At 35.5% G+C, this 12,053-nt stretch overlaps 1 protein-coding gene across 6 annotated transcripts in view; it reads left to right on the forward strand.

The window, feature by feature from the left end:
• Positions 1-12,053, forward strand: part of STXBP5L (syntaxin binding protein 5L) — a 447,507-nt gene that overhangs the window by 305,081 nt on the left and 130,373 nt on the right. For all 6 annotated transcript variants that reach the window (XM_044942363.2, XM_044942382.2, XM_044942371.2 and 3 more), the window contains exons 15-16: positions 5,120-5,160; positions 10,688-10,905. In XM_044942363.2, coding sequence (XP_044798298.2) covers positions 5,120-5,160; positions 10,688-10,905 — 259 coding nt within the window. The remainder of the gene's footprint in view (positions 1-5,119; positions 5,161-10,687; positions 10,906-12,053) is intronic.

Here is a 12,053-nt window from a genome sequence, read left to right on the forward strand (position 1 = left end):
TTATAACCTTTATAGAAGAGTCAAACCATTGAAAAACATAGATATGTAACAATAAATAAATATAGATTATAAGACCAGATGAAGGTCAAAGATAGAAAAATCATGAAAAATTAGTCAATGAAGAATTTCTGTAGAATTCATAGACTATTAGCCTTGGAAAGGTCCTTATCAGTATCTCTTGACTCCTTCCAAATCTAGGAATCACTGCTCTGAATCCCCATCAGGTGGTTATTTATAGTATACTTCAAAACTTATAGCACTAGAAATCTTATTACTTCCTATAGCAGTCTACTTCATGCTGTAATATTAGGGAAAAAAAATAGAAACATAGCAACACACAAGATAATATTTAAAAGATAATAAGGGACTCTGGGGATATAGAATAGATGTAATTTTCCCTATTCTTCCCACTAAGTACAACTAAACCCCCTGGATATTATGTGTTTAAAAACATAATATGATTGAAAAAGATGAAGAGAAGTCACACTGGCTAGGGCCCCAAAGACCCAAGGAATGTTATGGAGGTGAGTTTCCTGGCTTTTGTTTTTGTCTCATATATCCGAGAATTGGAACTGAAAAAGCTGGCAACCTGGAACTTCCAGTAGGCACAAACCTGAAAGGCCCAACAAAAGCTAGCTCTCTCTAGCTGAAAGATGAGGAAAGGGGCAGCCTATCAAGACAGAAAATTTTTAGAAAATAATCTTTCTACTGCAGCTAACCACCACAGGAAAACACTGTGGCCCCACCCAAACCCATTTCATCTAAGATTGAATGGGGAGCCTGGACTTCCACCCTCATCAGGCCACAATAGTGTACCTCAACTTACCCCAACTCAGTCTCTGAGACTAAGCATAAGTCTGAGTAGAGAGCTGGGACTTTTAACTCTGCTGAGTGGTAATGAAACTCATCACCTGTGGTAACAGAGATCATATGGGGAGACAGAATCCCCAGCACTGCCCAGCAGTAATGAGGAGCCATATACCCTCCCCTTTTTGTGTCAGTTGAAGTCCACTGGGAAAGGAGAAAAGAACAGGGCTGAAAAAGTTCATAAGGAAATAATGATGAAAACTTCCCAAATTTGGCAAGAGACATGAACTGAGAGATTGCAGAAGGTGGGTGAGTCACAAGAAGTCCACAAGATACATGATAGTCAAAATACTGAAAACTAAATGACAAGGGAAAAAAAATCATTAAAACAGCAAAAGAGAAATGACACTTTTACCAACAGGGCAAAACTAATTTGAATGAAGGCAGATTTCCCATTAGAAAACATGGAGGCCAGAGGAAACCTGAATCTTTCAAGTGCAGAAAGAAAAGAACTGGCAACTTAGAATCTTATACCCAGCAAAAATATCTTCTAGAAATTATAAATTAATACACTCTAAGATGAAGGAAACTAAGAATTTGTCTGTATCAGACCTATCAAAAAGAATCCCAAAAGGAAGTTCTCTAAACAGAAAGCAAATGATAAATGAAGGAACCTTGGATTATGAGGAAGGAAGGAAGCCCACAGTAAGTAAAAATCTGGGCAAATACAATAGGCTTTCTTGCTTTTGAGTTTTTAAAATTATATTTGATGATTGAAGAAAATATTATGGTTACATTGTTTGATGTGGTTATACATATGTATAGAGGATATATTTAAGGCAATTATAAATGGGCAAGGGTAAACTGGTATAAAGAAAGATAAAAGTTTTTATGTGCTAAAGTTGCTTCAGTCATGTCCAACCATATGTGACACCTATGGACTGTAGCCTGCCAGGCTCCTCTGTCCATGGGATTCTCCAGGCATGAATACTGGAGTAGGTTGCCATGCCTTCCTCCAGGGGATCTTCCCAACCCAGGGATCGAACCTGAATCTCTTACATCTCCTGCCTTCACAGGCAGGTTCTTTACCAGTAGCACCCCAGTTCAGTTTCAGTTCAGTTGCTCAGTCGTGTCCAACTCTTTGCGACCCCATGAATCGCAGCACGGGGTGCTACTGTTCATGAGAACCCCATGAACAGTAGCACCCCTACTACCCTAAAATGGTAGTATGATAACATCAGGAGACTATGATAAGTTAAATGACTATACAATGCAGTACCTAAGGCAACCCTGTTTTTAACTGGGCTAATAAATATACTCAAAACATTAGTGACTCATAAAAATGGATGTACTAAAATAATTCAAATAGCCCATAGGAAAGAAGGTGAAAAAACAGTGACAATAAAAGAGGAAAAAACAAAAGAAAAAAATATTGAAATTTTAAGGATTAAATGTAAATGGTCTAAATACATTAGTTCAAATGCATTGATTGCCAGAGTGGATTAAAAATGTAACCAAACTGTATGCCATTAACAATACACTCACTTCAAATATAATAGTATCACCAGGTTAAGATAAAAAGGACAGAAAAATACTTCATAAAAGAGTCAGTGGAGAGTGACATCAGCAAGATGTCAAAATAAGTAACCCCAGACCTTGTTCTCCCACAGACACACAGATTTAACAACACTATATGGTCTAAAACCCTTTATGAAAACTCTAGAAACCAGTTAGAAAATCATAGTATCCCAGGGGAGCTCAAAGCCAGGAACAGCCACTCTGAAATGGGTGAGAACAATCATTTTATTTTAGCTGTGTCAGCTCCCCCCACAAATTGGCACAGCTCATGTTCAAGGAGGAATCTTAATGAATAAGAAGGAAGTTGTGGAATAGACTGTGCATCCAATGTTCCTGCTTTTCAAGGGACTTCCAAAGAGACTAGTTTTTAAATCCCCTCAGTCAGAATACTGATGGAATCTGGATGCCCAGGTATCCACAGAAAACAAGAGATCGCTCAGTGGCTTGTTGAAATGCCAAGAAACTTGCAGTACGACAGACATAATGGATGTAGCAAGAGAGTGCAAGCTCCTGAAAAAAGAAACCAGCAAATGTCTACAGTTTGAAAATTAGACACACAATCCCAGAGAAGACGCATCCCTACTGAAGGTTTGAGAGACCCCAAAGAGCTTGGTAAAGGTCTTCCCCTGTATAAAGCCAGTTGATAACGGGTGGCTGTATTTTCAAATGCTAAATCCACAACATAAAATAACAAGACACATAAAAAAATAGGCAAACACAGCCCAATCAAAGGAACAACAAACATATCTAGAAACTGACCCTAAAGAATTTGATATCTGTGATTACATGACAATTCAAAATAATTGTCTCTAAGAAACTCAATGCATGACTGGAGAACACAGGCAGACAACTAAACAAAATAAGGAAAGTGATGCATGAGTGAAATTAAAATATTAACAGAGAGATAGAAACTATTAAAAGAACCAGAAATAAAGTTTTAAGTGAAAGAATACAATGACTGAACTGAAGATTTTACTGGAGGGGATCAATAGCAGAATTAATCAGAAGAAAGAACCAGCAAACTTGAAGATAGACAATAAGAAATACTGAGTGAGAGGGAAAAGTTAAAAGAATGGGACAGAGGAATTATTTGAAGAAATGTTGGCTAAAAACTTCTCAAATCTGAGGAAGTAAATGGACTTCCATATTCATTGGATATGTATCAGAATACTCTAGTGAGGATGAACCCAAGATGGACAACTCTGAGACACATTATAAACAAATTGACAAAGACAAAGAAACAATCTTAAAAGCAGCAACAGAAAAGCTACTCATTATGTGTATGAAAACTTACATGAGATTATCATTGGATTTCTCAGCAGAAATATATAGGCTAGAAGGGAGTAGGATGATATATTTAAAGTGCATTAATAAAAGAAAAACCAGCCATGAACACTGTATCTGGGAAATTGTACTTATGTGGAATAAAATTGTGACAATTTCCTACACACACAGTATTTTTTCATAGAAACATTTCCCTCCCATTTGCCTTGCCTCAGAAATAAATTTACAAGACATTTGTAACCACTGTGTTTTATCTACTGTGTGTTGTGGTGGCCTGTTGGAGGCAAATAGAATTTTTTTGTACCTATGTAAGAGTACTTGAAGTTTTATTTAAAATAAAATGTTGTGGAAAAGGTAGCATTCTTTTTTTTAGGAGTGTTATTTTTCACTACTATGTGTGGCATGGATACAATAAAAACTTTTACAAACTAAAAAAAAAAAAAAAATGAAGGAGAAATAAAGGCCTTCCAAGATAAACAAAGGGCTTCCCTAATAGCTTAGTTGGTAAAGAATCTACCTGCAATGCAGGAGACCCTGGTTCGATTCCTGGGTCAGGAAGCTACCCTGGAGAAGGGAAAGGCTACCCACACCAGTATTCTGGCCTGGAGAATTCCATGAACTGTATAGTCTATGGGGTCACAAAGTCAGACACGACTGAGCGACTTTCACTTTCACTAAGGTAAACAAGAACTGAAACCATTTATTAGCAGTACACTTGCCTCACAAGGATTGCTAAAAGGAGTCCTTTGAGTTGAAATGAGTGAATGTTAGACAACAAAATGAAAGCATATGAAAATATAAAGCTCTCTGGTAAAAGTAAATACATAGACAAAAACAGAATCCTGTAACACTGTAGTGGTGGTGAATCACTTTAAATTCAGGTGCTTTTTCTTTGTTTATTGAGATGATAATGGTTTTTCTTTTTCAATCTGACAGTATAAAGAAATATATATGGTGATTGATTTTTAAGAATGTTTAACTGGCATCGCATTTCTGGGACAAACCACACTTAGTTTTATGATATATTATCCTTATGCTTTTTAAATTAGATTTGCTAATATTTTGTTGACAGTTTTTTTTTTTTTTTTCCGTACATCTATGCTCAAGGGGTATTGGTATGTCATTTTCTTTTCTTGCCATGCTTCTCCCTGGCTTTGGTGTCAGGATAAACCTGACCTCATGAAATGCATTGGGAAGTATTCTGTACTCTGTGGCTCAGTGGTAAAGAATCCACATGCAGTGCAGGAGACCTGAATGTGATCCGTGGGTCTAGAAGATTCCCTGGAGAAGGGATAGGCTATCCACACCAATATTCTTGCTTGGAGAATCCCATGGACAGAGGTGGGCTACAGTCCATGGGGTCACTAATAGTAATTCAAGTTTTTATACAGTTTGAACAAGTATGATTTTTTAATTGACCATACTTAATGCTAATTTATTTCTTATCTAGGCATGCAGATGGATCAATCAAGTTTTGGGATGCATCTGCAAGTAAGTTTTTCCTTCTATTATAGAAAAAAACTTGGTTAGTATTTACTCATAGCCATTTACCACTTTTTAGTTTGGACAGTTAACTTTTTAGATACATATTTAGCATACACATATGGTTGTGTTACCAAAATACATTTCCTGTAATACTAAATCAGTTTAAAGTATTATTTCCACTTTACTTTTTTTCTATGATATAGGAAAGAACTGAAATCACTCTTTATTAGAAACCTATTATATTTATAAGAGGTAAGGTACACTGAAAAAAATGTACCTAATTATTCATATGTCTGAGTAACTCTGCCCAAGGAATTTCCTTCACTTCTTCATGTTGTGGTCTTGGAAAAGTGCTTTCATCCTACTAGTCTTTTTTTTCCTTTGCTGCTTATCTACCAAGTGCCTGAGAATCAAAGGAAATAATTTGATAAATGTAAATTTTCTTTTGAAATCTTGAGAATTACATAATTTAAGGATAGAAAGTAATCTGCTCAACATTGAAGGACGTGCAAAAATATTTAAGACTTGACTATACCCATACATACCCTTCAGAACATTGATAGGGCAAACAATATGGTAAGAACTCTAAATGTAGTACAACCGAAGTTCTGTTTGATATTGGAAACGGGAGATTTATTTGAACCAGGTAGATTCAGGAAGGTATTTTGATGGGGTAACATTTAGTGTGAATTTTGGAAGATAAGATTTTGATAGGACTAGGAGGAGAGAATAAGTGAGTAATGTCTTTTGACTTTGTGAGATGAGTAATCATCAAGATGGAGGTAACTCTTTGGAAATAAGAATACAGGAGAGTTCTGGAGGTTTGGGTTTTGTTGGAACACCAGGAAATTAAAGTAAAAATGTCCATCAGTTAGGAAGAACAGTCAAGAATGGTATGTAATGAAGAAGCAGCATTAAAGTGATACCTGAAGCTATAGAAGTAAACTGAGAAAGACTGTGATAAACAGAAAAGCAGAGGGAAGAAAGTTGAATATTAATGACAGTCTTAGTCTGCAAGCTAGAGTCCTTTAGCAGTGGAACAAAACATCAGCAAAGGAAAATTATTGAAAGATTTAAAATCATGAATTCTGAGGCCTCTTTCTGACCTCACAGTAAAGAACAGTTGATCAAGGAGAAATTCCAAAGGTTGATAGATTTTTTATTTTGATGAACCTTTTCATGTAAATCTGGGTTTGTTCCATGAACACAATTAATTGCACAGTGATATCTTTGCTCATTTCATACCACCTCAAAGTTACTCCTTATCTTTTAAAATGTGAGAAGACAATTTAACACTCTAATGACTTAAGTGCATGCCACCTTGAAAGCATACATGATAATATTTTAGGAAGTTAATTTCTAAATAAAGTATTTTTATTACACTCAGAACATATGTTGCAAAAGTTTGCAACATGTTTAATATTTTTACTGTAATCCATTATAACAGCATATCTTCAAACCAGTGGATGTTATTGGAGAAATATCAGTTAGTTTGCCAATTTTGTGGGCTAGGGTCCAGTACAGGAAATGAAGTTATATTTAATTTGAATAGATATGTGTACTGTTGACCCTTGAACAACATGGGAGTCAGTCAGATTGGTTATACCAACTCTCTACACAGTCAACCCTCTACCCATAACTTACAGTTGGGGCATAATTTATAGTTGGCCCTCACATACAGTGTTCCTCTGTATCTGTGATTCAGTCATCCTCAGATTGTGTAGTACTGTACTATTTACTACTGAAAATAATATGAGAATAACTAGACCCATGCATTTCAAACCTGTATTGTTTAAGGATCAGCTGTATTCATCTTCAGTTGCTGAGTAAGCAAGGAGAGATAAGAAAGCCTTCCTTAGTGATCAATGCAAAGAAATAGAGGAAAATGATAGAATGGGAAAGACTAGAGATCTCTTCAAGAAAATTAGGGATACCAAGGGAACATTTCATGCAAAGATGGGCACAATAAAAGACAAAAATGATATGGACCTAACAAAAGCAGAAGATATTAAGAAGAGGTGGCAAGAATACACAGAAGAACTATACAAAAAAGATCTTCATGACCCAGACAACCATGATGATGTGATCTAGTTCACTCACCTAGAACCAGACATTCTGGAGTGAGACGTCAAGTCGGCTTTATGAAGCATCACTACAAACAAAGCAGATGGAGATAATGGAATTCCAATTGAGCTATTTCAGACCCTAAAGATGATGCTGTGAAAATGCTGCACTCAATATGCCAGCAAATTTAGAAAACTCAGCAGTGGCCGCAGGACTGGAAAAGGTCAGTTTTCATTCCAATCCTAAAGAAAGGCAATGCCAAAGAATGTTCAAACTATGGCACAATTGCACTCATTTTACACACTAGCAAAGTAATATTCAAAATTCTCCAAGTCAGGCTTCAACACTAAGTGAACCATGAACTCCCAGATGTTCAAGCTGGATTTAGAAAAGGCAGAGGAACCAGAGATCAAATTGCCAACATCTGTTGGAGCATAGAAAAAGCACGAGAACTGCAGAGAAACATCTACTTCTGTCTCATTGACTACGCTGAAGCCTTTGACTGTGTGGATCACAACAAACTGTGGAAAACTCTTCAAGAGATGGGGATACCAGACCACCTTACCTGCCTTCTGAGAAATCTGTATGCAGGTCAAGAAGCATCAGTTAGAACTGGACATGCAACAACAGACTGGTTCCAAATTGGGAAAGCAGTACATCAAAGGCTGTATATTGTCACCATGCTTATTTAACTTATATACAGAGCGCATCACGCAAAATGCCCGGTTGGATGAAGCATAAGCTGGAATAAAGATTGTGAGCGAAATATCAATAACCTCAGATATACAGATGATACCACCCTTATGAGAGAAAATGAAGAGAAACTAAGTGAAAGAGGAAAGTGAAAAAACTCGCTTAAAACTCAACATTCAAAAAACGGGTCCCATCACTTCATGGCAAATAGATGGGGAAACAATGGAAACAGTGACAGACTTTATTTTCTTGGGCTCCAAGTCACTGCAGATGGTGACTACAGCCATGAAATTAAAAGACACTTGCTCCTTGGAAGAAAAGCTATGACAAAACTAGATAGTATATTAAACAGCAGAGACATTGCTGACAAAGGTCCGTCTAGTTAAAGCTATGATTTTTCTAGTAGTTATATGTGGATGTGAGAGTGGAACTATAAAAAGTATGAATGCCAAAGAATTGATGCTTTTGAACTGTGGTGTTGGAGAAGACTCTTGAGAGTCCCTTGGACAGCAAGGAGATCAATCAATCCTAAAGGAAATCAATCCTTAATATGCACTGGAAGGACTGATACTGAAGCTCCAATACTTTGGCCACCTGATTCTAAGAGCTGACTCATTAGAAAAGACCCTGTTGCTGGGAAAGATTGAAGGCAGGAGGAGAAGGACACGACAAAGAGACGAGATGGTTGGATGGCATGCCGACTCAATGGACATGAGTTTGAGCCAGCTCCAGGAGATGGTAAGGGACAGGGAGGCCTGCCGTGCTGCAGTTCATGGGGTCGCAAAGAGTTGGACATGACTGACTGACTGAACACAGCAAATTACCACAAGTTAGCAGTTTAAAACAATACCCATAAATTGCTTCACAGTTTCTGTGTTGTGAATCTGGGTCAGGTTATTTGGGTTCTTTGCTCACGTCTAAGAGACTACAGTTGAGGCGTTGGCTAGTCTACAGCTCAGAGTTCTCTTCCAAGCTCATGTAATTGTTTTCAGAATTCATTTTCTTGCAGCTTTAAAACTCATGTGATTTGTTTCTTCAAAGGAATGTGTCTCTAACTTCAGTCCCTCTTTTAAAGGGCTCACCAGATTCTGTAGGGCCTACTAAGGATAATCTCTGTTGGTTAACTCAAAGTCAAATAATTATGTCTGTAGTATTCTTTATTATTTCCATGTCATATCAAGCTAACAGAAAAATCACAAAAATGTACTATGAAGTGTTGTATAGCCTTCAGCAAGATTACCCAAATTTCAGTGTATACATGTGTTCCCTTCACCCACCCTTCTACCATATGCATGCTCTCAATCTAGCACTTGCCCACACCCTTTCTCTTTTGCCTCCATTTTCTTACACACATACACACACAAACATATACATGTACATAGCTTTTTGTAACCATTTGAGAGCAAGCTACAAATATGATGTTCTTCTTAACAGTACATGCTGCCCTAAATACTTCAGTGTGTATGTCTTACAAACAAGGGCACTGTTTTATGAAATGAAATTATAGTTATCAAAATCAGGAGTTTAATATTAATATAATACTATTATCTAACTTCCAGATCTTACTCAGTTTAGCCAATTGTTCCAATAATATCTCATTTAGTAAAAGAAAATCTCAGATTATTTGTTGGATTTTAGTAGTCTAGAGTTTTCTTTAGTCTGGCATGGTTGCTAAATATTTCATGATTGGCATTTTTAGTTCAGGCCAGTTCTTTGTAGAATCTCTTTCATTTTGAAATCTGACTAATGTTTCTCATGATTGTTTCAGATTGTGCACTTTTGGCAGGAACTCCCAGATTTTTAGAAATTTTCTCAAGTATCCTTTTTAGGATCAGAGATCTTAATATTGTGGATCTATCATCCAGTTCTAAAATGGAAATAATATTCCTCCAAATAAATATTCCTGAAAACAATTCACAGACCAGACTTCTTAGAAATTATAACTGACTGTTTCCTAACACAGAGCCACTCAGAAATGACCTTTCTAAAATAATCTAGATCATTCTCAATATTGCTGACTGGTAGATTACAAGTATTTTGCATCTGAAGGAATGTCTAAAAATTTGTTGAGAGGAATAAACTCTTGAATAGCATCAACCTTTCATCCAACAATCGAAAGGGAAAACAATGATAAAAAGAAGTATGGAAAGAGTAACAAGGAAACTTACATTACCATATGTAAAATAGATAGCCAAGGGGAATTTGCTGTGTCACTCAGGAAACTCAACCAGGGGCTCTGTATCAACCTAGAGGGGTGGGATGGGGAGGGACACGGGAGGGAAGTTCAAAAGGGAGGGGATATATGTATACCTATGGCTGATTCATGTTGAGGTTTGATAGAAAACAACAAAATTCTGCAAAGCAATTATACTTCAATTAAATTTTTTTTTAAAAAAAGGACCTCTCAATCTTGGGAAAGAAGTAGATTCAGTAGTTTCATTATAAACTTCCTGAGCTCAAGTGTTTTATCAACAAACAAGGTAGAAATACTTCACAAGACTTTTCTGAGGAACACATGAGACAATACACACAAAGTCCTACATGCTCTTTGGTATACAATATATGTTCAATAAATGTTTATTTTTTCCAATAGTCTTCCTCCAGCTAAACAGTACTGATATGAGATCATGACTTTGAATAATTCCATGTTAAAATGTAGTTAATTTTGTTTACTTGGATTTTAATTTTTGTGATGTAACAGATATATTGAAAAGTCTTCAGCAAATGAAAGAATTAAGTGCAAATTAGAAGATAACTATGATTCAATATCTTATAGTAACTCTGCAGATGCTATACAAGCTAAAAACTTCAAAAGTGTTTGAAAAACAGAAGGTAGGAGAAGGAAAACAAACATGTGAGATTGTAGAGGAAGACCCATATGCCATTCAGATGATCTACTGGTGTCCAGAGAGCAGAATATTCTGTGTATCAGGAGTCTCTGCATATGTCATAATTTATAAATTCAGCAGACATGAAATCACAACAGAAATAGTGGTAAGTCATTTAAAAATTAACTTTTACACTTCAAGTTATTAAAAGAAAACAATTATCATAGATTCTGACTAGTGTTTGGTATGGTTTTAAGCCATCAAGAGTATAGTATTTGGTCAGTTATCCAATTCATAGAATTTTTAATTGTTTTTGTTACTTACTATGTTAAAAAATAATTTGGTTTAAAATGACAAAATAAGCTGTCAAAATTTAGTATTATTCAATAGGATAGACTATGCCTATAGGTTTTATATAGACAGTCATTGATTTATTTTATGTATAAATGTCAAATTAATGCAAGTTTTGTTCTATATCTTTGTTAAATTTTTTAGGTTGTCCTTTTTGTCAATTAACTGCCATAAATGACTATCAACTGCAGTAAGATTACTTTGAATGATCTTTTAAATAGCAACGTTTTTTATAGGGTGGAAATAATTATGGGGCTGCTTTACCTAATATTAATTTTTAAACATAATGAAATAGTTTAATTATTCAAAATAATGATGCTCTTAAGGGATAAGTTAAGTCTAAATAAAGGCACCTGTGTATAATGGGTCTTCTCTACCCACTCCATTTTATCAGAAAATAAAGATTTTCTATTAAAGGCCTAAATATAACTGCTTTTACCTTAGGGAATAAAATTAAACATGGCTCTTAGAGTATAGTAGTTAAATCCCAGACATTGGAGTCAGATAAGCCTAGCTTTTAATTCTGGCTTTACCAGTGGATACCTGTGTGACTAAACAGTCACAAGACCCTATTAGTCAGTAGTATAGTCTGAGTAAAGACTCAGCTTCATCACTCATATAATTTCCTGTGTAAATAAAATAGAAAAATAGAAAGTAGTGATAAACTAGAAATTGTAATGCCATTTTCATAGGGTTTTGTGATATTATGTAAAGTCATTAACAGTATCTAAGTGTAGTAAGCACTTGATAATTGTTATTGCCACCAGAGGATTTAAGTGTTAAGATAATTATGAAAATAATTTGGATAATATTGCTGTATTCACTACTCCATAATTTTATTTTTTGTAAGCAATTGTTTTCAATGTCAAAAATGCTTATTTTTACAATGAAAGACAATGTTTGTGTTATAAAATTGATTTTTTTGAAGCATTGAATGTAGTCATAAAGTAATTTTTAAACATT

This window comes from Bubalus bubalis, chromosome 1 (genome assembly GCF_019923935.1).
Source record: "Bubalus bubalis isolate 160015118507 breed Murrah chromosome 1, NDDB_SH_1, whole genome shotgun sequence".
In the NCBI taxonomy this organism is placed as follows: Eukaryota; Metazoa; Chordata; class Mammalia; order Artiodactyla; family Bovidae; genus Bubalus; species Bubalus bubalis.